This window comes from Melozone crissalis, unplaced genomic scaffold, assembly GCF_028551555.1.
Source record: "Melozone crissalis strain CALT ecotype California unplaced genomic scaffold, PUWL_Pcris_2 ptg000006l_1, whole genome shotgun sequence".
NCBI lineage: Eukaryota > Metazoa > Chordata > Aves > Passeriformes > Passerellidae > Melozone > Melozone crissalis.
In genome coordinates, this window is record NW_026535784.1 from 52738722 (window position 1) to 52766661 (window position 27940).

A 27940-nucleotide genomic window follows, 5' to 3' on the forward strand; every position below is an offset into this window, starting at 1 on the left:
CTCCCCCTCTGGCAACAAACCTTAGGAAACTATGACAACCCCTGGCTTGTAATTTACATTTTCTGCTTTTCTAAAATTTTCTGCAAAGAGGAAATGGGGCTTTCAGACCCTAACCACTGAGCAGAGGAGAGTACCCCACAGCCTACAGCCCTGCAGCACAGGCTGAGAGGCAGAGCAAGCCCGCCCCATAGCTAAAGGGAGAAAGACAAACGAATGCTCCCAGGACATATTCCCTGCTCAAATACCTCCTGCACAGGTAGTGGGCAACTTCTTCACACGTTGCCATGGGTGCCACTGGCCAGCAAGGCCACCCAACCCTGCAGCAGGCCTAACATCCCACGTGTGTGAGGCCTGCACAAACCAGAAGCAGCAGTAAAACCATGGACTCGAGAAAAATAAAACTCAGTGTGAATTTGTCACCCAGCATCCATCAGTACCTGCAAGTGAGGTTACCCTGGCAGCTGCTGTATCTGCACACAGAAATTAAACTCCAGTGCTTGGGAGGGACACGGATTACTGAGCCATCATCAAAAGGTTTGGCCTGGGGAGCCCCAGTGCCGCATCCACGCTGCGGCTGCAAGAACACCCTCCCAAAGCAGGCTCTGCCAGAGAGAGCCGTGTTTTCCTGCAAATACGATTACCCTGACTTTAATTAGGTAACTGGCTCAGTGGTTTTGATTGTTTCAATTGGGTAAGCACGTGACAGGGATTGATGTATAATTAAGATGAATTTTAAAGATAAGTGCTCATGCTGAAGTGGTGGAGCAGACAGGTTTGTCGCTGCCCGAGGACGAAAGAGGAGAAGCACAAGTGGGAAGAGCTCCTCTCTCCGCTCAGCCAGTGATTGCTGACCTCTGTTTTTCATTATTCCTAGGAAGTGGTCAGTTAACCCTCATCACAGAGCAATAAACCGTGACAGAGAGTGCTGATTAATGCGCTGCTCCCCACCAGGGTCAGGCACGAGGAGGAACCCACGGTGGGCTCCTGGCAGTTTTAAATGGCCATTAGTTATAGTTGTGCAAAATGGAATTAACCCAGCTAACCGAGCACCGAGCAGCCACGCTTCTGCTGAGGTCAAGGGTTCCCAGGAAACCAAAGGTACACTATGTTTACATACAGGGAAAAATACCTAAAAGACTCCCTAAAAAACCCCAAACCCTGACAGGCTGATTAATAAAAATGAATACTTACAATAAATTTTACTAAATAGTGAATACACATAAAACCTGCACTGTACATATTAACTGAGGGAAAGTCCCAGAGTAAAGGACAAAAGAAAAGCAATAGATTGCCTTCAGCAGCCTACTAAAACATGCTCCAGGAGAGCTGCTGCACTGCAGCAGGTGGCCTTGTTTAGATCCCTGTGCCCAAAATCCTTCCTGACTGCCCTCCCTTCTAAACAGGTTTGCTATTCTGCCCCTTCACAGGCTCAGCCACATGGCCCCTGTGTTCCTCAGGCCTGGGCTGTCACACATATTCCTCACATTCCCAAATTTGCTGTTTGTAAACCCCTCTCCCATGAGACCTAGAGAGCTAAGGAAGGAGAGAGCAAAAGGTAAAGCCTAGCAGAAGGACACAAGTCAAACATGCACATGCCAGCTCAGTCTGTGACAAAGATATGAGGGGCCTGAGCACCAGGGCTTTTTTCTGAACAACTATCTTCCTCTCACTTTAAATTTAATCTTCCTGTATTAGTATTGGCAAGTGCCACTGTAAGGCGTGACCTCCATGGCTGGAACAGGAGAACTGTTTTTGCTGTGGCCTGCTCTGTGCCCCTTGCTGGATGCCAGAGGCCCTTCTCCCCTCTTTCCCTAAACCTTTGTTTCTGTTTCCAGCTGAAATCTTACATTTGTCCCACAACTGGATGGAAATATTTAATTCTAAGGTTTTCCCTCATTTTTTCAGTTGACAACCTTCGTTCAAAGTGAAGCCTCCAAGAAATTCCCCGGCATACTGATTTTAGGATTTAGGATTGCATAATCCCCATAATGCACTTGGCATATGGATTTTGGATTAGTCCCACTTGCAGTATCTGGCAACACCTCAGATCCACCTTTCCCTGTGGAATCTGAGTGGGTACCTTGGGCTATAGAAGCACACACAGCATTTCCCACCTTATTCCTTGTGGGAAACAGGTGCTCCTGCATCATGAATTTGTTATTGAAGGCTTCAAGGACACAAAGAATGGTGACAGTAACAAGGACCTTCTCACTTTCTTTGTGGAATGGTAACAGAAAATACAGAGAGTGCGAGAATGGCAATAGGAAGGGCTGAAATGAATTTCAGAAAGATGATACTGTCCTTCAGTTTTCTATTTCTGGAACTTTTTCTAACTCAATGGAAAAAGGGATGCTCAAGTAAGCAAATTTACCCAAATGCTGTTCAAAACCACCCCTCTGCTGCTCAATCCTCTTTTGTCTCATCACAGAGCTTTTAGCATGTACTAATACATATGTTTTGCTTGTGCTTTTATGTCCTTCATTTTTTCATAAGCTTTCCATGAAGGATCTTTTATTATTAAACAGTCAGTGAAAGAGCTCATCCTTGCCATATTTCCTCTTCCTACTTTGAAATGAATAATTTACACGGAATAATTGCTAGGTATTCTTTCTAAATTTCTTGCATGGAAGTGGATTCCTTCATGAAATAGAAAGGAAGCAAGAAAAGATGAAGTTCAGTGTAAACCACTGCGTCCAAGTGCTTGCACTATTTTCTAGCACCACAATTTATTTTATAAAGCTGTATGCAATGTTGCTGTGTTAAAATATAGTCTACTTGACAGATTGCCTGCTGCCCTACATTCAGCACAGAGTTACCTACACGATGACAATGCAGAAGTATGGAATATGAAATACTACTCGTAGTTCTCAGGGCTCTATAAACCACTTGAACATCTGGAATTCAACAGTCTGGCTGTTTACACCTTGCAGATGAAGCCATTAACAACCACCCTCACCCAAAATAGTGCACAACCTGATAGTTTCAGGAATATGGTGCTATCACTGTAGGAATACTCTCATCCTGTTATCACTAAAAAGACTGCAAATGAAAGGCATCATTTTTTAAGTAGGTTAGTGTCTTTTCATTCTCCTTTTTTAATTTTATGAATAGTTTAGTATGCCAGTGCACACAACCTAAGAAGTACTTATTATTATTTTTTCCCAATAGCCCATCATTATCATTCTGTTGTATCAGAGAAAATTAGCACCTATCGCTTACATAATTTCAAGCACTATTGTTAAGAGTGGAATTTGCATGCATGATATGGTGTATAGGCTAACACAAGTCCATTTGCTAAGTCCACGTGGTAAAATGGATGAATAAATAATTGAATGCTTAGCTCCAAATATATAATTATTCTTAGAAAAAAAATTAGAGCACGAGTCTGTGAAATACATATAATAATACTCATCTACAGCTAAGCACCCAAGACAAAAAATGTCCTTTCAGAAATGGAATGGTATAGTTAGATTCCTAAAATGCTTATAAGAAACTTGCATAAATGCCCAAGTTTTGAAAGTACAGAACTACTGCATTTCTTCCCCACAGGCATTAGCTTTAAATTAAAAAAGCTGTTCCAGCCTAATCAAGAAGAGGCTTATCAGAGAACTTGTGCAGAGCATGCAAAAGGTTTGTAAACCCTCAAACCGCAGTTTGGATTGTTCCTGTTCAAAACCCTTCCAGCTCGGTTCCCCAGCCCTGCTCCCACACACGGCATCGCTCAGTCTTCCCTGGGAAAGCAAAGTTACCTTTTTTAACAGCACCCTCACCCTGCTCTGCAATCAGCCTGGCTGCTGTGACAGTGTGGGAATTGTTTGCCATATGTCCCTTCCACCACACAGGATCACATCAGTTTTATGCTACGTGAGGGAGAAGGTTTTGCAACAGCGAGTTCTAAACATCAGGTCCAGTCCTCTGTCCTGGAGAGCACCACAAACTGATTGCCAGAGGAAGTAAAATAAACAGGCAGGGTACAAATGAGGGAAATATGCTCTAGTTCTTCTGCCTGGTAGCCCAAAATGAATGCAAATTCACCATGAATGGCAAATGAGTAGGGAAAATGTCACTATTCTGGGTATGGTGTTCCACAAGAATTGAGAATTAAAGGCAAATGAAATGAGATGTAAGAATCTGATACAAATGCCCTAAAAGTAATTACACCTTTTCTGAAAAAAAGTGTGAAATGTTAAATTACAAGAATAAAAAAATACTCAAAATATTTACCAGAATATTCAGTAACATGCAAATGGGAAAGCCTTTTGTTGGCATCTTGCAAGAACAGTCTGAAAGTTTCAAAGAAGCAATTTTCTTCAAAATCACCATTACGCTCTTTTTCTGTAATACGGACATCACATTATGTTTTAAAATAATGTCTCTGTCTTTCTATTGCAGAAACTATTCCCATTTTGGCATTTTTTCTCACCCTGTGACTTGTCAGCCTACGTTCTGAATCTCTAGAATAAATTTCTAAACCATAACCTTTCCACATTTATTTTCTGAGGCATTTATGTAGCCCTTTTGAGTTTCTTCAGACATTCTTTTCCAGGCGGGAGGCACTGAGTAGTTTCATTAAACAGAAAAACCTACTGCCTAAAGCAGTAATTCCATTACAGCTTTTTGCCCTTATTACTGGTCCTCTGGCATTACCGTTGAAGAAAATCTGTAGATGGACCTTTTAAAAAGTTATGATTTAATAAATCAGGAAAAAAAAATCTGTTAGGAAGACTAGAAGGATGCAGGTGTCACTTCTGTCTTTAAGAGGAGCAAGAATACATTTATTTTAAAATGGAGAGGATGGTCAAACAGGTTGCCCTGAGGAGTTCCCACTAATGGAAGTATCAGCATGTACTAGAGAAGCTGCATTACAGCCTTCCCAAATGCACTCCAGTCAAATGGTTTAGGCACCTATTGAGCTCCAAGCAAGCACCACCATTATCCATGTGTTCTGCACGTGACTGCATCCTAGGAACCTCGCTCTGACTGCTGCTGCTGAACAAGTGAGAAATCTTACTGAATTCTGATCTAACTCTCCACGTCTCCTACTACATTATGTCTTGCTTCTACACCCTTGGCCCTGCCTTGCCAGATCTCTAGCTTCTCCTGGGGACAATAAGGATGGTGATTTAGGATGAATCAGGACTGAAGACAAAAGGACTCTTGTCCTTGAAGTCCGCATTCACGTGCTACTGAGAACAAAGTACGCAAACATTACAGAGATTTAAAGAAGAAAGAGAGAAAGGGAGAAGAGAGAAAGTCAAGAAGCCATGAGGCAGGTGCCCTGAAGAACTGGCATCTCCTTTGCCATGGGCTTACTTTATCATAATAAGCAAGAAAAAATACTAATTATCCTCCCTGTTTCCTGAATATCCAACTTGTGATCCAGAGTCTGATTTGCAGTGGTTTAAGTGACCATAGTTGTAAGTAAAATCAATGGAAACTGCACTTTGGACATACTAAGGGCTATAAAATGCCAAGTACTTAGACCCTGAGGTCCTAAATATCATAAATCATGAATCCCAAATCAATGGGTATGTCTGAGCTTAATCTATGCCTTATCTCCTCAACTGTAAAATAGGGGTAATAACCACTCATCTCATAGATTAAACAATGCTTGTGAAGCACTTAGATATTAGTGAAATCACCACAAAAAAAGCTTTGTAAGAAATGAGTAATTATGTATTCTGAGCAAGAGATGAACAGTAATCAGCAGTGAAGGCACAGGACCATACATGGGGCAACGAAAAGAATATAAGACATTGAATAGCTGCTCATTAATTGAACACCATCCAATATCTTCAATGAACAAGGCAGAGGTGTAATGTAAAAACTGTAAGGGACTGTGTTATTAAGGCTGAATTAGGAATTATTACATGCAGTGCAGATGAACAAAGATGCAGGCCACTAACGTTCATTACTTTCATACTTAGTGACCATTTTGGAAACTTGATTTTTTTTTTCCCCTATCCAATATATTTTAAAAAAGCAAACTTAAAAAAAAGGAACCAGCTCAAACCCCCTGAAACCCACTATTGCACCTAATACAAGAAACCACCGAGGAGTGTGGTAACTCCAGTAACTCCAAGCAGTAACTCCAAACTGCTTTTTTCTAATGGCTCTTAGCATAGACAAGGTACATGCAGAAGCCAAACATCATCATCACTCTTGATATAGGTGGGAATGGACTGATTAACTAATGTTCCCTATTTTAGGGCCCTGAATTTGGCAACTCAACAGTGAGAAATGGCACCAAATAATTCTGTAGGTTAAAAATACGTAATATATTTTTGGTCTAACAGAATTTTCGCTCTGTAAACAATATGGACCTGTGGGTGCTGACCACGGGTCATTATTATTTCTAAAAAACCTGACAAAACTGCCTCGGTGAAAGTCTAGACTTCAAACCTAACAGAGACACTCACAAACTTCAACAACCAAAAACTGTGCTCCAAAAAAAGAATGAAATCCTGGCTTCATTTAAGGCAATGGGAGATTTGCCATTACCTTTCCCACTCTATTTATATCCGAGATGCTAGCAGATGCCTTGTTCCCTCTGTCTACAACAGACAGATCTGTATGTACATTTTCTCTCTCTTTTTTATTCTTTTTTTTTTTGTCTGAAGACTGTTTTCCCACCCCTTATTTAAAATGAGATTAGGAGGCACAAAAAGATGCTTTGTTTCTAGCCTGATATATTTATTTTCCAGTTTTATCTGTTAAGAATTTCTTTCGGCCACGACACTGCAAAATTCCTTATCTCTAACACTGGAGTGCTGAAGGCCCCTTGCACGATTATCCCCTTTTGACTTTTAACTACTTATCCTGAAACTAGAAGAGCCTTTTCAGGTTTGAAAAATTTTTCAGGAACTTAAGGGTTGTAGAAGGGACGTGCTATTTGGTCCTAAAAGAGAGAATTATAACACTCCTTCTATAGGCTACCAAGGCAGGCAGTTAACAGCATTTTATAAAGTAATATCTCTTAAGAAGTCCTAGCATAGCTTCAAGGAGCTAAAGCATCTGATTAAGAATGTTTTATGATATTTTATATGTTTTATACTGTTAGATACAGATCTTGTCAATGTATTTCTGTCCAACTGCAAATTCCAATTTAAATGTCCACTCATGCTTTATTTATCCCTTTGGTTATGTTGTATCAGGTATTACAAAACATAACAAAAAACCCCATCAACAAAAACCTGATGGGGCCTGGGGGGGGGTACCTACAGAGCCTTAGCTGGGTAGGATGGAGTTCTTTCAAAAGGACTTCACTCTCCTGAACTTCTTTTGAACTCAAAATGAGAAAAGTCATTGCAGGAGACAAACATTAATCAGCTAGCACAAATACAAAGCAATTCTGCCTTATGCAAGATACTTTACATCCATCTTACATCCATTTACATCCGTTTCTAAAAACTGAAGTTCTGTACTCCTGTGAAGATCTAGTCATTCACCATCATTACAAATGGAATATTCTAAAAACGTTATTAGCTAGTCCACCCTCTCTATTACTCACACTTCCTCCATTTTCAGAGTCAGCTGAAGTCTCCAGCCTCACCAGGATACAGCATTAACCAAAAGAGACATCTTTGGCTTATCCTTTACTACCACAGAGAACTAAATTATATCATTGGCTACTTCTCTTAAGAGCAATTCCAAAGTAGGCACTTAAAACCTTCGTACTCTTTTTAGGAAAGTGCCCCCACAAAAGTCTCTCTTTTTTGGTGGTTTACAGCATTCTGAAAATAGCAAACTAACTAATGGGATTTTTACCCATTTACTCTTATTTCAGTCAGTTCTTAGTTCAAAATAAATTCTCCTCCCTCTCGGTTGTCTATTCCTCAACTGCAATATTTATAGACAGTTATCATGTCCCAACTTAGATTCTTTTTGGGTAAGCTAAAAAAAGCTAAAAGCATTCAGTCACCTGACATAAGATAAATTTTTATTTCCCAGATCATTCCAAAAGCTCTCCTCATGTGTTTACCTGACTTTGAATCAAGCTGTCTTTGACATGCTGGTGACCAGAAGTATACTCAACACTCCACATGAGTGTTCCCAGCATCACTTATACCATGACAGTGTGAATACTTCCCTGATGGCTTGAAATACTTGGTGCATCTGAATTTTACACATCCATTTTGTGCAACTCAACTCTGCAAGTGGCTCAGCCAACTTGGAACTACTACCCAGAAGACGAATTTCCCAGGAAGCACCCTGTCTATCTTTCCTATAGGAGAAGAGATCCATTCCTTTTTAAGGAAAAGGCAGTTGACATACTCAAGAAAACACTGAACTAATGGCTGTGGCATTGGAATATTTGTTAGCCAAATATTTGTGGCTACTTTAAATCAGCATGCACTGACAGGGCCACCCCCCTCTAGGAAGACTCTGACCTGCTGCGATGCTACCCTGTGATGTGTTAAAAAAGAAAACAACAACAATAACAAATTACTGCAACTGAGTTCCCTATTCACATCATAGGAATGCCAAAATTTCCCTGCTCTTAACAGAATGTAGAAGGTAAGCCTGTATGGTGCTTGAATTTGTGGCAGTGGAAGGCTTCTGCCCAAGATAAACCAACCTTACCACTGCATCCACGCTCCATTTACTGGGTATCTGTGCTTGTGCAGGCTGGCTATCACCTACTGAGCATATTATTTTACAGACCAAGCAGGCTAGAAATTAATATTCATAAAACAAAGAAGAAAAGACAAATGACAGAGTGCAGGGGAAGAACAGTTGCACGCAGCCCTGTGTGTGCGTTTTTCAAGGCTAGACAGCTGCCCGTATTTAAATTCTCATACTCATCTATCCCTCTCCACAGCAACACCAGCTCACACAGTAAATAAGTTACCCTCAAAAAAACTGCAAATGTTGAGAAGTCTTGGGGGAGGGAAGAAATTATTAATGCTTTTGGAAAGGAATGAATGCAGATTTTCAGCTTCCTTGATATAAAATATTTTTTGTATCATTTTCACAGCTATTAACCAACTTATGTTCTTTGTGGCACTGCAGCTGCCAAGCCCACTCGTTCTGTGCTTGTTTTCAAAGCAAGGCACTCCGTCACCTTGGTGGTTCCCAAATCTCCCCCATCCATCTGAAATGCCACCACATTCTGCCTGCTCCCGGGTGCTCCACTTCGCATTCACCTGAATGCATCCAGCGTTTTTTACTGAACACTGGGCAGTGTTTTCCATGCAACCCACGTATTCCAAGGACCCAAAAGGAAAGATTTTCCTCACGTTTCACCTCTCCCCAACTTTAAAATATTCTGTTGCAATATATGTTGGATTCTTTAGTCTTTGCTTTTTTTCTTATGTCTCAGCTCTTGCTGCTCGGGGTTTTTTTTATTCCTTTTTGGGGTCCCATTGCAAATTTTTTTAGCACCTTCCTCCTACCAGTCTCCTCAACTCTGAGCTCTTAGTAACTAAAGCCAGCCTGGAGAAGGAACCAAGACTTAATTTCACAGAGCAATACTGCCTGCCAGAGCTAAACCCAGGAAAAGTCCTTTTCATATATCCATGAAAGCATGGAAGGCTGGTGGCAGCTTCAAACCTATAATGACTTAATTATTTAAATTTTATTTTACACCTATTAACCATAGCATATCAAGTAAGAGTAGCAGCTGCTACATGAATTTGACCAGCTCACTTGCCCTCAGCAGATCACCCATCTGCTTGCTCTTCACCTAATATTTCTGTTTGATAGGTTGTAAAACAGATTCTTGCAACAGGTCAGGAACAGAGTCAACTTCAAATCCCACATAAAAATTTCTATGAAAACATATGGACATCTATACTGAGTGATGTCAAATTTAGAGAGGCCACGGACCTTAGGAAAGTGGATAAAAGGAAAATTGCAGCCTGTTATGGAAAAACACTGACTCCATTACAGTGAATGAACAGAAAAGTGGAGAGTGAAGAACTGTATGTATAATTAATTATAGTAATACAGACCTACAAAATTCATGGCTGCATACACTGTAAAATGGTGTGCAAAACGCCTGTTATGTGTCAACTTCAGCTTCATCCAGCATAAAAAGTATTGCTTTATAAAATGATCAATACAGTGAACTTCCCTGCTCACCAGTGGCTTTCTACAAAAAGCTATGCTAATTAGACAAATTATTTAAGGGTTATGTATGCTAGCATTCCTCATACCTTGATAAGCTTTCCACTTCAACTGAAATGAAAACAAAACCAATAAACAAGGGAGGCACACAAAGAGAGTCTTTCGTTTATCTTCTACTAGGACCTATAAAGCCTTGGAAAGTTCTTCAACTTGCAGTGCATAGGAAAAGCACCTTTTTCTGAAAAAACAGGTCAGATTTCTTTGTTCTTACACTGCTCACTTAGGGGCACAGCAAGTTTGCAACATCCAGGAGGCATCAAATCAGACTGAAAAGTTTCCTCCATCCAAATTATCCCTCCACTCTAAACTGACAAAAGTTTAGGTGAGGAAAAAAAAAAAATCCACAACCCTAGAAACTTCCATTGTTGTGCCTGTGTTTTTACTTCAGACCTTATTTTCTTAACTTAAAATCGAAAAACTAGCTGTGAGGTTAAACTTCTGCTACAGAAATCAAGAGCAGAATCTGACCTCTACTGAATTATCCCATCTTTGTATTTTAAAAAAAGGACAAGCTTCCTTATAAGTGATCCAATATAATTTTTAATGCTCCCATTTTAAGTAGCTAAAAATTTCCAAGTAAATATGCAAAATAACTTGAAGAAAATGGTCATTTTTGCTGTAGTCTTTAGCAGCATATGAAGATGAAAAAAATGCCTTCCTTTCTTCTTGCTTCCAAGCCAAAGGAAGAAAAAAAGATTAGCAACTCATGAAACAATATAAATTTTGATTTAGGAGAGATTACCTCATACTTGTCTGGAACTTGAACAAATGAAGACTGAAAATGCAAAGCATAGGCAAGAACAGCTGTGATTTCTGACTTCAAGCCTGCTACTCTCCTTAGAGAAAGCTGCTTCAGTGGAAAAAGAGAAGACAAGCCTGGCCAGGTGCTGTAGGTTCCCTCACAGTACAACGTATTTTCAGCATATGACTCTATTTTGATCACAAATTCAAGTTCAAATGACTTTAGGAATGGCCATATCTGGAATTGAGGAAAAAACCCATAGAATAAAATTAACCTATGTAAAAACGTATTCTAAATGTATATATCTTAACTTTTGCAGTGACACCATTTACCAACACTTTTACAGTCCAAAGATTTTTAATGCTTGCAAGGCAGATCAAATTTATGTTAATGACAAAATCATGTTTCTTCATACCAGTCTCCTGTTCATCAGTCAGTCATCAAAAGGCCTGTGCCTACTTGATACTAAAACTAATACTTGAATAATTTACAGCCTTGGATTTAATGCCACCTGAAATTACTTTTGAAATTTTACCAATAAACCCATTTTAATACTCTTTTTGGTCTACACCTCTCTTTCTAAATCCATAAGACATTTCCTGAAAGTTCCAGGATATGATTAACGGGGAATACAATTACCAGATATATAATTTGAAATGCAAACTTTAGTCTATTTGTTCTTCTTAGTTTCTTGGGTTTAAATTCCAATACAGTTCTTATTTTCTGTTAGAATCTCTCTGGGTTTGTAGGATTTCAGAGGAGCCTAAAGGAATTGGCAGTCAATGGCTGTTCATGGTGTGCTGACAATGTTAACCATTCCAGCTGAGACCCAAAAAGCTGGGTAGTGTGCAGAGTTCTCTCTCTCCAAATCCCTCTTTTCTCTGCTTCCATGCTTTTTGACCCAATCTGTCTCCCCACTTCATGAGAGAGAACCTTTAAAGGTCCTTACAAAGAGAAGGCTCATCATGAACTGAGGAATGTTTAGTGGATCATGAAAGAAATATGTGCGTCCCTGTGCTACAAATATTTAATTGTTTCAATTATTTCAAATAGGAAACCTCAGGAAGAGGTTTTTATTGGTCCTGTTCTCAACTGAAAAATTTATGATGGCTCTACAAGAAACCTCTTGTTACAAAATTACCTACAAAAACTTTTATTTGTATGGATTGTGCCAGGATGTTTGAAGTCAATATGTGTGTTATGTTTTTGCTATGCCCTTTTGGGGCCAACACTCTACAATATATTAAAAAAAGTGCAAGCCAAGACAAAATTTCAGTGTCTGCCTAGCAACAATGCTACTGGTAGCATCAAGAGCTCAGTCATGTGCATACCAAGAAATCTAGACAGTGTTCACATACCACTGGTAGGTACATGTATCTTACTATAATGACTCTTAAAAATGTATTTTAAACTAATTTAAAGCACATCAAATTTTTAGGGATGACGGGGTAACCTTCTCTTTCATTTTTAAATTTTCTTTGCTTAACTTGCAAACTTTCGGTAATTACTGATCAGTTTTAATTACATTTTAAAAAATTTCTTTCTATGCCTGATCAGAGAGTAATCCTTTCCTAATAATTTTGTCTTCTGAGGCTTGAAAACTGCTTGCTGCTCTGTTAACTCTTAAAGGGATTCCTTAGTAATTTTTCATATATTCCTATGAATCTGGATGGGAACATCCATCATGCTATGTTGGAATGGTCAGCAAAAGAGATGCAAACGTGGGCAAATAGTACCTTGAAATTGCAGTGATTCAAGACTGGAGAGGAAGCTTTCCTGGGAGGCAGGAAAGGAGGCAGGGAGACAAGAGAAGGTGCTGTCATTTCACACACTGTGTGCATGTATATGGAAAGCTTCACCATCACCACCACCCAACCAAAAAATATCTCAAGATTCAGGGGTCAGCTCAGATGTGGGTTCCTGAAGAGCCATCTATGATGTGGTGGGGAAGTTCATGGAGGAAATCACTCAGCCAAAAAAAGAAAGGTTTTCCAGTTCACATGCTATATCAAGCAACTAAATGCTCAAGAAGAAGAAGTTGGGGAATGAGGACATCAAGGTCAGCTACTACACAACTTTAAGAGAAGATGTTTTCAGCAAGGGGAAACCTTTTCCATGTCCTTATAACTTTGGGAAGTTAATTTCAATTAGATTGACACTTCTGATGATGGATAGATAAATAGATTGATAGACATTACATGAAGCCTTGACTTCAGTGACGCACAAGCCCTCCAGGTCTATTTAACAGAGAGCTAAATCCTTATTGCCATCAGAAGTAGATTTAATGATCACAGAAGAAATTAATCACACCTCACACTGCCTCACTCAGTGCACATGCTGGACACCATATTAAGAATCTATTTTTTTCCTTCTAGGGTTTTTTCATGAAGATAAATCAGTGAGTAGCTATCTCCTACTTCATCTGTGGTTGTAAGAACATTTACTCATCAGCAAAGACTTCCAAAAACCTATATGGTATTTATGCCCTTTGCATGCCATGAACTCTTATTATAAGATATTAAAAACCTTTTATCCACTTGATGAAGTTGCTTACAAAGTCTGTAAAGGTCACTCAACATGTTTTTTTTCATATTAACAACATAGAATTTTACCAACAGCAGAAAACACATAGGAAAATTTATATGTCTATATATATATATATATATATTTCTTTTATAAAACAAAAAAAAGAAGATTTTGTCTTTTGTGTTGATATTTTTTGTGTTTTCTTACCTTCTACTGCTCTCTTGAAGAAAACTTTACAGCTGCCACATGTAACCACCCCATAATGACATCCAGATGCTTCATCTCCACACACCAAACACACTTTAGAAGGTCTTGAAGATCCAGTTGATACACTTCTCAATGAAGAGCTGGAATGAAAACAATCAAACAAAACAAAGCAGATATGAATATTTCAAATCACACCAGCCATAATACAAAGTTCAATTAAGAATTTATAACAGGTATATTGCTCAAGGCACCTAACAATTAGGAAACCACAACTCTTTCTGGCAGTGCCTAGCTGAATATACGAATTGCTTTAATTAGTAAGTGCAATATTTTTACTGTCTGTTTTAAAACACCCATAATATATCAATGTTAATGCGGGAAGTTACCACAAGGGCAGTGGAATTTATTGGTAGCAGATGATTAAAACTGAAAATGAAAAACTAACTAACAAACCAACCATTCTGGCAGCAACCTGGCAGCTATAAATTTTCTTTCTGTTTCTTTATTTGTTTGAAGCCTTCACAGCTAAGGAGTACCTGTAAGAAAAGCTCTAAGGCCTTGTGATGAAGTAGTGCAGCAAGGTGGTATGTACTCCCCTGTCTGTGCTCCTGCTTACCCCTGCAGTAGTTCATGAGCTTATTTCTGATATTCCTGCAATTTAACACCTTACTTCTCATGTAGTTCTGAAGCCTTTGTACATTCTGCAAGTGCAGAAGATTTTCCCATGTGCCTGTAGGTGCCAGAAAAGCAGCACTGGAGGTTCAGACCATCCTCAAGTTTGGTACAGAGATGCACCTTACAAGCCTGATTCAATCACCTACCTCTGTCTCAAACTGCAGGGCACCTTTAGGAAACATTTTCCACTCTCAAGGACAATGCTTTTCATAAACAAGTCACATTTCCTGATCCTGTGAGTATCCTTCCCCCAGGAACTAGAAATGCCACCCTAATGCAATGGGCATGCTTGGAGAAACGTGCCAGATCGTGAAGGAGATGAAAGCTTTGGATCCCTCCCATGTCTCCATGGGGCTGGAGAGAGACTATCTCCTTCCACACAGCCTCTCTTCTCCAGGTAAACATGACCTCTTGCATTTCTTACATGTTATCTCTCTGAACGCTGCCAAACAACTACAAAAACAACCCTGAAAGACTTCCCACCAGCAGGGAAATTATCAGGCAGGTCAAACTGCAGGTCCCAAGCTGTTTGTCCATCAGCCGCTGGGAAACAAAGTCCACAGGTAGTCTTAATTCAAATATAAGATAATGAGCTTGCTTAAGAAATCTCAAGTATGAACCCTTTGCCTTTTTCCAAATTTCTAACTTCCTTTAAAGAGGTATGCAGAGGCCAAGTGATTTTTCCACAGGGCACAGCTCAAATGTCACTCCAAATGAGGGACCACAGCTGCCCTGGCCTACAGCTTTACTGCAACATCAAATCTAAATGTCTGCTCAAATGACAGCGCTCAGATGTTAATCAAAATGTTCCAAATAGTATTCATTCCTGCTCTTGTCTGCTCACTAGTCTGTTAGATTTACTAGTTTTAGTCCCCATGCTATTTATACTCTCATTACATAACATCACACTACTTGATAATTGCTAGGTGATGGCATTAGCTCATCTGTTAAGAGAGAAAGCCTCACCAAACCCATGTTAAAATAAGTTCTGCGTGCTCCAGTCACAGTCATACCTGCACACACTGCATTAATTTACCCTCAGGAAAAGTAACTTTTCCAGGATTTGCCAAGGCCGTGCTGGTATTCAGCTCTGATGTGTTAGGATAAAGTAAAACACTTTCTCCCTCCAGCACGTTCCATGCTGCGTGAAAAAATCAGACCTCCCATTAAACAAAAATCTTAAAAAGGTGTCTACTTTCTACAGAAAATGCCAGTAACCTGGAAAACTCACCTTGAAAATTCCCTTTCTTTCACTGCAAACATCAGTATTTTGCCTGAGATGGGAAACATTTCAATTCTGATGTAAGACCAAAATGTCTCAGGGGATTTTTAATTTTGATGCTGCATGTTCCCATTTCTTCATAAGACTGGCAAAAACTTTCCTAGTCTTTCTACCCTGAAAGAGGTCAGTGTATTTTTTTTATATCTAAAAAAGAGGTAATTTTATTAGAGAGCTTTTCCTGTAGAGAAATGGAGGTTTCCAGGGTATCACAGCAGTGTGCATGATTTTTATTTTTATATATATACGCACGCACATGCTTCTCTCTATATATATACTGCATATATATATATGTAATTATGTATTATTTTTAGTTGAAAATAAATTGTCATGTAGGATTTGCAGAAGGTGGGAGAACCTTTTTTTAGACACAAGCTACCCTACAAAATTGCACTTTCACAGAATTATTAGGTTAAAAAAAAGTCAGCAAAGACAAATTAAGACACCAGTTGATCCATGACTATTATTAAATGCCTGCCTAAGACGCAATCTATAGCATATTTTATACAGTGCTCCTCTCCACTGAAGACCTGAGTACAGCTGGAAGGTACAGCCTGAATACAAAGTATGTATTCAGCTACTCAGCCACAGCATCACAGGTGGAAGCTTAACATTGTGCAATTAAATCAAATTAACTCATTCTTTTATTCAGTTTAAAAGTGGAATACATGAAAACGCAGATGAGGCATTTTCATTCTTAACAGGAGTATCAAACAAGAATTGTTCTCAAATACTTTACTGCAAAGAAACATTGATATTTGCTGTTGGTACTTCAATCTCCTCCAACTTGTGCCAGCTCTGGCTATGATTGCCTTCGATGAACAATGTTTGGCTTTTTTAAAAAAATCTCTTATTTTCTCTTTCACCCATGCTATACCAGAGTATTTGCCAATTCAAAATGCTGCTGTAATACCTCACACAAAGGTAAAGTGGTGCAAATAATAAAAGGCTGAGCCCAAAAATATGCTCAAATCACAAGCTAAACCTCAGGATAACTCGTTCTCTCCATGGAAGCTTTTCTTTCCAAACAAGGCACACACAGATGGTTGTACCTTTTCCTCCTAAATCTCTCTCTTTTCAAGCTGTCATGCCTTCCCTTAGTGACCATTGTGAAAAATATCTGACAGATTAGAAACCTACCCCTTGGCCTTTATTTCAAGGCCAGACATCCAGTGTGGATGACATAAGAAGATATTTCATTTATTCATCACTTTCATTAAATCAATTCTTCTTATTAATCATCATAGCCCTTTATTCTATAATATGCATAGGCAGAAAAACTACACTAAACCCCCCACATTGAAATTACTTCTCATGCATGCTCCAAGTTAAATATTTCCCTTTGCATTAATTTTCCACATCAGCATGCTGTAAATTTTTGGCCAGTAAAAATGCCTAATGTAAACTGACATGTGGGAAAAGTTATAGGCAGGTAACACTTAATAAGCAAAATATCAGTGTTAAATTCAGTTTATTATAACAGAGATATCTACATTAATTTAATTTTTGCTCCTTTTTTTGGAGATAAGTTTGATTATTTGCTCCAGATGAGAAGTTTAATTACAATACTACAAGTTACTTAAGCAACAAGTCATTCTCTCTTCTGGAGTATCCAAGAGTTGATCCATGTAAGAATGAATCCCATAAAAAATATTAGAAACTTTCCAATTGACTCCCTGGAAGATAACTAGCCTAGTGCCAAATATCTATTAGAATGACATGCTAAATCTAATGGCATATGTGGGCCACAGCAGGTTTCAATCTTAAAATTCAGATTGAGTGAAAACACCGTATTTACCCAAAACCAAATCAGAGCATATACCCTATTGCTCTGATATTTACTGTGTTTTTTTAAAAAAAACTTTTACACAACAGGCTGTTGTTGAGCCAGGACATTCCTTGTGGGTGGCAAGCTAGTTTCAATATAACCTCCCAACTGAAAAAACCAGAAATGTGAAAGAGTGCCAAACAGCTGGCTACTCATTCCCATTTTCAGAAGCCAGTGGTTCCCATAGGTTGATTGGGATGTTGCCACTTGGGTGTTGCTGCTTTCATGCTTCTCTCATTATTTCTAATACAACAACAAGAATAGGCAAACACAGTCCCACACCCCTCCCATAAAACCCCACATGATGCAAGAAGGAGATCCACCAGAGCATGCATATTTTATCCCAATGATGCTACAGCCAAGGGCAGCACAGGGGTTTAACAATGTATCTCCTAAATGATTGCTAAAACGGTTGCTTTGATGGCTCCAGTAACATTTGTCACGTTGCAGGGTATGTGATTAAGAATAAGCCTGATTTATTATCCCTAACAGTGCAAATGCTGGCAGTTAAATGCTGACCTTGACTAGCCATTGCCATCAAGCTCATTTGTGTCTCTCAGAGTTGGCTTTAGTAATAGTTATATGGAGAATTAATTAGAAATAACAGATTTTGTAAAGAAGAGTCAATAAACCCACAGATAATCCAGCATTTTAAAAGCTGATTATATAGGTTATTATGCTTTTCAAACCAGATGTCATACAGGAGCACAGTTTAAACAAATGATGCCTCTCTGATGATAAAATGAAGCACTCCAAAGAAGCATAAGCCACAATATGTATTCCAAAGTCATTTGTTCCAAGCACTTTTATTATTATGAGATCTAGATGAGTCCTTTTTAATTCCACATCATTGACTTTTCTTTTTAATACTGAAATTTTCTGGCAGTAAAACAAACAGAAGGAACTTGGGTACACCTCAATAAATAAAGGCATGCAAAAACAAAGGTAAAAAGAACTTGAGATTATAGAATCATATTTTTACCACAAGAAGAAAAGAAGGTAACTGTAAGAGGAAGAATAATCAGGATATTCAAGACGCAGAGGCTGCTAGCAGTTTATTTCTACTCTCTCATCTCATTTCTGAAGGAGGATAACCTCCCTGGAGTCATCTTCTGCTGGGAACTAGCACCTAAAAACATGATAGTAAACTCTGCACTGTAAATACTGCAGCTAACCACCTGTGGCCCAAAACAAGAGCTGGGCATTTTACTTCTCTTAGCAGCTCTCCCAGCACCTTCTTTTCTCTAACTCACTGTTCCCTCAGCCATCATAGCAGACAGCATAGAAACCATTTCCTTTTCACATTACTTCCATTATTTTTGTGCATGTCCACATAATATTTTCACTGTCCAAGATAATTCTATTACTCCTTTAGAAAGTGACATACTAGTCAGAACTTGTCCAGTAGATTATTTATTAAACCAATTCACTCCACAATGATGGTAGTCACAACCTCCCCCAGTGCCATGTATCCATCATCTCCCAGATTCTGCTCCATGCTGCCTGCTTTAATTGTCAATACTGATGTTTGACCAGCATCAGTTTTTGTTGTATAACCTGAATTTTTAAACAGCTTCACTGCAGGAAAGAACCCTGGCTCTCTCCTATAACTACTTGAATAAAGCAGATTAGCAGGCTGGAAAATGGTGTTTCTTAAATGTCAGAGTATATAAACCAATCTTCTTGTCAGCAGACCAAGAAAGCAGAGAGGAGTGAAGAGGTGCAGAGATGAAATGATCAGAATTTTGGAGGAGAAGGCAGTCACATGGGGCCTCGGGAATGTTGAGCTGAGGAAGAACTGCTGGAACCCAACCACCCCTGAGCCTCAGCAGCAACACTCCCAGGGCAGGCAGAGCAACATTTACCCTCTTTGAGAGCTTATTTTAAAGAAAAACAAGCAAACAACAAATAGAATTCAGTAGCTGTGATATTACATTTAAATTAGTGGTCAGCCTCAATTAGTTCTTTAGGGTTTTTTGGGTTTTTTTTAAAGCACAGAGCTTTTGTATTCCAAGAGAGAAACCCTTCAATTCTTTGAACTTCAAACACTACAACCTTTTTTAATCTTAAGAAATGCTCAGTATGATGGAACATGAAGGAATTGGAAGGGAAGTGCATTTAGTTAAGAAAAAGCAAGCTGAGAACTTGGATGGTGTTTTTCCTCAGCAGCTCCAGCTTTCACTTGAAGTTACTTTATTTAGCAATGCCTAAGGGTCACACATCACACTTTCATACCTGGATCTTAATTATGATAACAAGCAAACTCTGACATGCACTAATAGAAAAGGCTCCAACCTTTTTTCCAAGCCCCACCAAATCTAAAAAGATGCACTCAGGATTTAAAAAAAGCATTTAAGTTCCAATGTTTATTTGGCAAATAGAATCTGATGCGTTCTGTGCCGCAGTCAAAGTGAACAGGTTCCTGTATTTAGCTTAACCTTAAGGCATATGTTGATTTTACAAAATGAAGCAAGTGTGCTATGCTCCTTCAGTTCCCATTTACCTTCGTGGATGCTGACAGGACTCAGCACTTTCCTCCATCCAGCTGTAAACCTTGACTTTTCCTTGACCTTCTCTACTGAAATATTTTGGTAGCAACTATAGTCGGCAATCCAAATTTTACCTCCAAATAATCGGCTGACTACAGAAAAATATAAGCTTAAGCATCAATGAAAGCGTGTTCTGATGGACTGAAACTGAGGAGCACTTATTTCCTAGGGAAATAAAATTAATTTTTACCCAGTGATTTAGTGATCAGAGAAGTATAACATCCTCCTACTTTTCTTCTGCAATGCACTTTTCTCCTCTAACTGCTGTCACAACCTACCAAGACACAACTGCCCCAGGGAAATAAAATTTCCTTGCTCTGCAGGTTTTTCAGTATATAGATATAGTTATCTATTGAAATGGAATGGTTAACCTAAAAGGGGAGTTTCCTATCAGGATAAAGCCTTTGGCTTTGGAAGGCAGAGAACTCCAGTAAGCCTCACAGTGCATTTGCTCTAACGTTTCATATTTGGGCCACTTATAGAATTAGTGCAGTTTAAATGCATGCAATGCTGGTGTTTGTGCTGCTGATTATAAATTGCTATGTATAGCAAGATAAGGCAGGAACAGTTTATCTGGAAAATTATCTGGTTAATTATTGAAAGTCTGCTTGAGGGGGCAGGGAGTACATTTAACTCTTTCTTTTCCTGCACCTGCTCACCTGCCCTAACTAGGAGGAGACACACAGCTTGGAAGATCCAATTTTTCACAGCACCATCTCATTTTCCACTACTGAAAACGATGCAAGACATTATGCACCCTGGTAACTCTCCTACCAGGGCACAGCAGTGTTTACCTGGTGAGGCCCTGCTGCCTTCTCAGTCAGAAACATTTTAAAGCTGCATAAAATGCCATGATTCAAGTGAGGCTCACTTGCTGATGGGGGCACCAGTGAGAAATCATAACCATGAGGAATTTCAGTCAAGACAAGACTGCACAAGTACATTGCTCTGCTACTGAAGGATTCCGAGAGAAAGAAAACTGAATAAGCAAGGGAGAAAAATGCAGAAAGGCGGCAAATGCAGGGAGATGCTACCAGTAATAAAAGCATCTCTTTAAAAAACCTCCTCCTTTTAAAAGCAGGCTCTCAACTTTAGTTGAAGTTCTTCCCTCAGAATCTAAACAAGCAAGCAACTCCTAAAAAATACCTTCCTTTGTTTGAAAGTTTATTTTATGAAACCCTTATTACATCAACCTGAAATGACATTGATGACCAGAATATCGACTGTTAATGACCTTAAGAAACGTCATTCCGTTGCAGACAAAAATCTACCTGATATGTCTGGCAACAGCTTGGCCCCAAAGTACTAAAAGAATAACTGTATTAAATCTATTAGTTTACAACAGAAGCAGCTTGGTCCAGTTGGACGTACTTTCCTATTACCAACTGTTTGCTTTGACTTCTGAGTGCATGACATGCTTACAGAGAAAGCTACCACACCATTAATACCCTAACCACAACATAAAAAGTTTACAAGAGTTCCATAATCAAATAAATTTTTTTCAAAATTAAATTATTTCATAACAGCAAAAAGTAAACTGAACTGCCATCCACTGTCTACTGGGGATTAAAATACCACAATAGAAAAACCTCCAGAGCAACCATAAAACCATAGGGGAAAAATGCACCAAAGCACAAAAAAAGGTTACCATGGGAACAAAGGCTATTTTCCAACTTGTCACATAATAGCCCCAGTATGGCAGACCTTTACTCATAAGAGCAATCCCACAGGCTTAGGAAGGCAACATGTATAATTACTGCTTGATCTGAAAAAATCTAAGAGGAAAATGGAGTGGTGGGTTTGGTCTTTTAAAGCCCTTATGCCCCCCTCCCCTCCCATCCACCAAGATAAAATTATGGTGGATGTTGAAAGGGTATTGGAATTACAGCAGTAGTGTTTGCTATATTAAAACACCACACAGGAACAGAAAAGAGAAGTAGGAAGGTCTGCACACCAATCTAAACTTCATAAACAGGACTTTGGGGAGAACGAAAAGCAACAGGCAGCTCGCAGTATCACTTGGCATGAAGTACCAACACAACTCACTGCTGAGACTCCAGCCCATAGGTCTTATCAGAGAAATTCCTGACAATAACAGACTTGAGTATCTTGCAAGATGCAGGGAGCACTGTGAACACTTGTAAAAAGAAGTCTGGAAAAAATAAATAAACCCCCCTAAAATGATCTCACTAATCAAAAAGCAATAATCCTTAATAAGATTAGGGACAGGTATTTATATTTTACTGGAAGTTTTCTGCTTGGCACTGGCTTCAGATGATACAGTGAAAACCAAACTCCAACTTTACCATCATCTCTCATTAACAGTATTTTAAAAGACTAACAGTCACATTATTTTGAAACATCTGTCAACTTCTAAAACCACTATTTGAAATAATTATGGCTTCCTTCTCACTAACATTTTTCCATTTTTAGGAATTCAACCTGTTCATTGTGTTTTAATGCATGTCACTATTACTTGATTACATGAAACAGGATGACTCTTGCAGCTCTACGTATACAGATATGGAGGTAGTTTGTAAATTTGCTTTTTCCATTGTCCTGGTCTCACGGCCCAAACCAAACACCTTCCTAAAAGTAGAAGGGTTTCCACATCTATCTTTACTAATCCTGTCTTGCCTAAAGAATCACTTTCCTTCCCAGTCTCTCTGCCTCTCAGGATGCTTACCAAGAGTTTGCAATTGGATCCCCTCCAGCAACCATGATTCCAGTCCAACCTGTGAATTTTGTCACAGGTGAAACAGCCTTCTCCGGCTTCGTATATGCTTTTAAAAACTGTGATGATTAGCAGAGCACACAAGCAAGCAGCAGCTCCAGTTCAGACAGGGACATCACTTCCCACTTGTCCCACCTCCACGTACAGTGACAGTTTGCAGAGAGCCTAACCCTTGTATTTACCCCAAGGTAAGTTCACTCCTGTTGGTGGTGATATTGTTGGCTGCCACATTTACTTGCACACTTCAAGTTCCTATGTTTTCCTTGCCTGTTGTTTATGTGGAGGGTCAGGCAGTGTGAGCCAAAAGAGAGATACATAAATGAGTATTCAACAGCCCTATTCCCCATCCTACTCCTATGGAAGGAATGCAGATATTCTTTCCATACTTCTTCCTAATTTAGAAAGTCAGGCAAGTTGACAATGGGCAAGGTGGAGAGAAGAGAAATGCAAATCACTCGTCTTTGTAGTGCCTTCCTCTCTTCATTTGCTTCCAAAAGGGCTTATCTTGAAATGGACACAGAGAAAAACAGGGTTTAAACTCATCATCACCAGTTATAAAGCCACTGCATACTTGCACCCATGAGAGATATCAGAAAGACAGGATTGCCAGCACAGCTGATGCCATACTCCAGCACATGCATAACTTGCATGTTTGCAAATGCACTGACCACACTCATACTGTACAGCCTGCAGAGTGACTTACAATTTTCAATTTCACATAACCCTTGGATTTATGTATAATAATGCCTATTTTGGGCACCTGGAAACCATGAGAGAAAAATGGTTTAGGTGACAAAACAGAACAGCATCAGATCCAAAATGCAGTTATTCAAAGTTCAGCATAAAAGCAAAGAATTTTGAGCAGAAGCACTATTGAATCTTGGAAGAAACAGTTTTAGAAACTAGATGCACAGTTAACACTCCAGAATCTCTTAAAATCAACAATAATTACATAATAGAAAACCTCTGCTCCTATTAACTAAATAAAAACTCTATTGATAGCTCCTCAAAGTGGAAGGTAGAATCAATGGCATGTGTTTTAAAAATATTCCAAACCCCAAGTCCTTTCAACTCCCCTTTCTCTATTTTCACAGCAAGTATAACCGCTGACATGTAATACAGCTATACTGTATTAAGTAACCATAAATTTTAACTTTTAAATCAATTAAAATACTCCTCCATTATATGTCAGAGTGACAAGTAATAGCCTGCTGAGTGCCATGGAAAATTTTGGTCAAATAGCAGATGAGGGCTGCAATCACTGACTGATACCTAGAGCAAAGGCTTTTGGTAATTCTCCCACAAGAAATCACAATTGCTGACAAAGTTCAAATTTGTCTTGACAGGATTGTCAAGGCAAACTAGAAACGTTCACAATTGCAAGTCAAAGAATTCATTTTTATTCAGCTGAAATTCACTCTACTGCTCACATACTAATGATACACAGGACTGTACCTACCACTCTCTCCGGCTGAGCAGCTGAAACCCAGACAGCAAAGACCAAAGAAAATGGGAGCACTAAGCAAAGCACAGACCAGGAGAGTAATGTTCAACAACTAACACAGCTCATCTCCTAAATCCTCTGCTACATCCTGCCAGAACTCTCTTGCAATGTATAGCAGGCCTTGATTTTGGAAGGCAGCTTGCATTTAACTTCAGTGGGAATAAGTTAAATGCAACTTATGCATTAACTCCCCCCATGTCAGGAAAAGGATGTTTAACTGTTTATGCACAAAAGCACACTACTGTAGAGGCAGACAGAGAGTTTATGAGTGTGCATAACAAAGTGCTTATGCATAAATTTATACAAGTTATACAGAAATCAAGGTGTATAGCAGTGAGCAAACATTATTACTTGCTAATCCATCACCCCCCTAGAACTCGCTTATGCAGTCTGTTTGTGGCACAGACTTTCAATTTCCTTTAGCAAGGACTGCAATATTTGCATTCATTGTTATACCACAAATATTATTACTCACTGACAAAACGGGTCCCACACAAAGCCAATTAAAACCAAAGAAGCTGGTGACACATTCTTTGCTTCATTAAGCAGTATCATCAAATCACTGAAAGGACTGGGTTGGAAGGGACCTTGGGACTCATCTAGTGCCAACCTCCTGCCATGGGCAAGGGCACTTTCCACTTGACCACGTTGCTGAAACCCCATTTAACCTGGCTTTGAATTTCTGCCTATTCTAAAACAATCTGCTTTGCCTCTCCCCCATCCCGCCCTGCCTCCTGTGGGCACCAAAATTATTTCTGTTCAAAACAGGTGTGCAATATGCAGAATAAGCATTTGGGGAAGAAAGAAGATGACTCAACAAAGAGTAAGCTTTGAGCACCCATGGTTTCAAACCTTGCAGCAACCAGAGTGTAACTGAGTTTTATCACACAGCTGGAGGATCCAAGAAGGCCCCATCTGCCCACCTTCAGGCTTCAGACCACTTCACCCCATGCAGCTCCTGATGTGGGAGATCACTGCTGTCACAAAGACAGAAGAAATCTGGAGCTTCCTACTTCTATATTGATTTTTCATGTTCCTAAAGAATATATACAAAATAAAGAGTAGAGCTCTAAAGTTTATGAAAATGCTTTGCTAATTTAAAAAAATTATTGTCATTCAAGAGCAAGAATAATGAAGCTGTGTTTCCTGGGTCTTTCTCCTTCCTGCTTGCAACATTTAACAGGCAAAAAAAATGTGAACTAGCCCCTTTCCTCTAGTGGGGGCACTAATTGGGTGCCTTTCCTCCTTCCAGTCACTTCTTTTAATGGAACTGGTAAGAGATAACAGCTAAAATGGAATAGCTGTAATAGCTACCCACTGTCAAATTTAGTTGGAGTTGGCTGACATTCAAAACTTATTAGGTGGGAACACACAGACAGCTCAGTTACGTAAAGATCTCCTTAAGCTCTGTCTAGGGGTCTGCTGGACTTGCTACTGTAAACCAGGGACTTTTTGCAGCATGTTATCTGTTATCAGATACTCATCTGATTCACCTCTTCTTGTTTGTTTTCCCCAAATAAAGTGTTCCACTTCTGCACTTGTGTATAGATGTCTAGTTATTGAATTTGCAAAACCTTGACCACACTGGAGAGAGCTGTTGTCTTTTTTGTGGTTTTGGACTCCAAATGTGGACTTTCCTTGCAGACACCCTTGCAATATTTCCTGGACTTTACTCAGAGCCATTCTGATTTTAATGAGCCTAAACAAAGCAGCTTCAGGCAACACTGTCCATACCTTCCCTTGAAAATCTGTATCTGTGCTCCCATATCTACAAAAACAGTGTTTCTAAGCTGCTTAAACACACTTGCAAGAACTTGCCAAAACCTTTTCCAGGCTTTTTACACCAGCAAGCACTCAAAGACCGTTCAAGAGGAACCCACTAATGCTTGGGGGAAGCAAGGCTGTTATCCAAATTTCAGAGTCATACAGAGGAATTTTAATAAAAGTAAATGCATACCAAGCACTTGTTTGAAGTTCAGCACTTCTTTCATTCCAGAAACACTGCTTTAATCTCACAAATGCTGCTCTGCCTTTTGTTACCCTTGCTGGTGACTGTGCTGTCAAGTGCAGCAGCGCTCGGGCAACTTGTGCAGGAGCGGCACAAATTGCCTACAAATGTCAAGCCCATGAACGTCTCCCAGCAGAGCGAGGCTGAAGCAGCACCTCAAGTTTGCCTCACACAGGTGTTCAGGCCAAGCTGCTTGGCAGAACAACGTGGGGAGTGAGTCCCTCCTGCTCTCAGCCCTTCAGGAATCACCTGTAGAGGCTGGCAGAGAGCGGCAGGCTGCAGGTTATCAGCTGCATGACCTTGGACTTGAGGCAGAGTTCAATTCCCCCAACCTTGTGACACAGGGTGCAGTCTCCCCCTAGCACAGACACCAAACAGGTCAAGAAGCAGCCCTGCCTACAAGACATCAAGGTGGATCAGGGCAGGGATGAAGCCTCGTGCCCATCTCAAGGAGGAAAGCTGTGATGCTTTGCCCCAGCTGAAAGCACGCACCAGAGCTGCCAACTCAACTTCTTCCCAAACAGCTGAGTTTTGCTGAAGCCTGAAGAAACCCTTGAGATTAATGGTATTACAGGCTTTGGTTTACTTGACAAAGAAAATATACAGGCCTTTAGTCTCAGCTTTTCTGAGATTTCCTTGGCTGAAAAACTGCATTAACTGTTCCTCAACCAAGCTAAACCTGCAGTCAGATGACCATTATTCCAGCAAAGGTAGAAGTTTCTTTTTCCTGCGAGAAGTGAATGAATACACCATTTTCCAAGGCATGAGCTCTACTCTTTTTGTAGAGTTGAAGGTCTGCATGCTTGAACTCCTGAGGAATCATCTACTTGTCCTTGATGCCTGCAAACAGTCCTGCCTTTATCAGGCCAGTTGGGGCTATCTGACCAGAAGAGCCACAAGTGCCTTCTGCTCTTCTCTCTAATATTTACAAGACAGTCAGAGGAGCTTGTGCAGTCTTGCTGCCTGCTGGTCTTGGCTGGGTAGGTCAGAAACCTTCATTTAATGCTTCATTAAAGATGATACATAGAAATTTTAATGAAGTGGTGAAGTGTTCACTTCATTGATTTGGCTTTTCCTTGCAGCTGGTTTTCAGCATTTGACCATCTTCCCAATGAATTGATGCAACAGCACTGAATTTACAGCCACAGACCTTCATATCTGTACTTAGCCTTTACTGCCATTATGATTTCAGCTTAAACCAATGGCAACCCCCCTACTGCCTCTAATTTTTGCCGGAACTGCACCTGCAGCTACAACAAATTCAAATTCACAGCGGCCACAATGAAAGCAGAGCTGGCCAACATCACTGTGAGAGGTCCTTAGAAACAGTGGTCCCACCTGGCAGCAGAAGGTATAACAACTGCACAAAAATTCAGGGAAAGAACAGTGGCTTTCATAAATATTGTAGATACTGCTTAAAGCACAATCTACAAATAATGCAACTGCCCATGCTCCTTAAGGCATTTAGCATCTATTTTAAAGTTACTATGGTTGCATGAAAAGAAAAAAATAACACCCAACAAACTATGATATGAAGAGAGTCTAAGTCCATGAATGAATATTGATAAACTGCTGATCGTGATGCGCCATAATTATTCTTAGAGCATGAGGTCACAATCCTAAATTATGAAACTGCTGAAATAATATTTTTAAAGTTTCATCTTTCCCTTATGCATAAAAATCTCTGCTAAGCCTGCAAAATCTTGACCTCAAATGTAAGGACATTATGCTACTTTAATAAATTATATAGAAGGCTTGAC

The 27940-nt window shown here is 39.6% G+C and overlaps 1 protein-coding gene across 6 annotated transcripts in view; it reads right to left on the reverse strand.

Annotated features, from left to right (window-relative positions):
• NR3C2 (nuclear receptor subfamily 3 group C member 2) overlaps window positions 1–27940 on the reverse strand; it is a 188960-nt gene that overhangs the window by 65340 nt on the left and 95680 nt on the right. For all 6 annotated transcript variants that reach the window (XM_054292668.1, XM_054292694.1, XM_054292679.1 and 3 more), the window contains one exon: window positions 13604–13743. In XM_054292668.1, the coding sequence (XP_054148643.1) occupies window positions 13604–13743 (140 nt within the window). The remainder of the gene's footprint in view (window positions 1–13603; window positions 13744–27940) is intronic.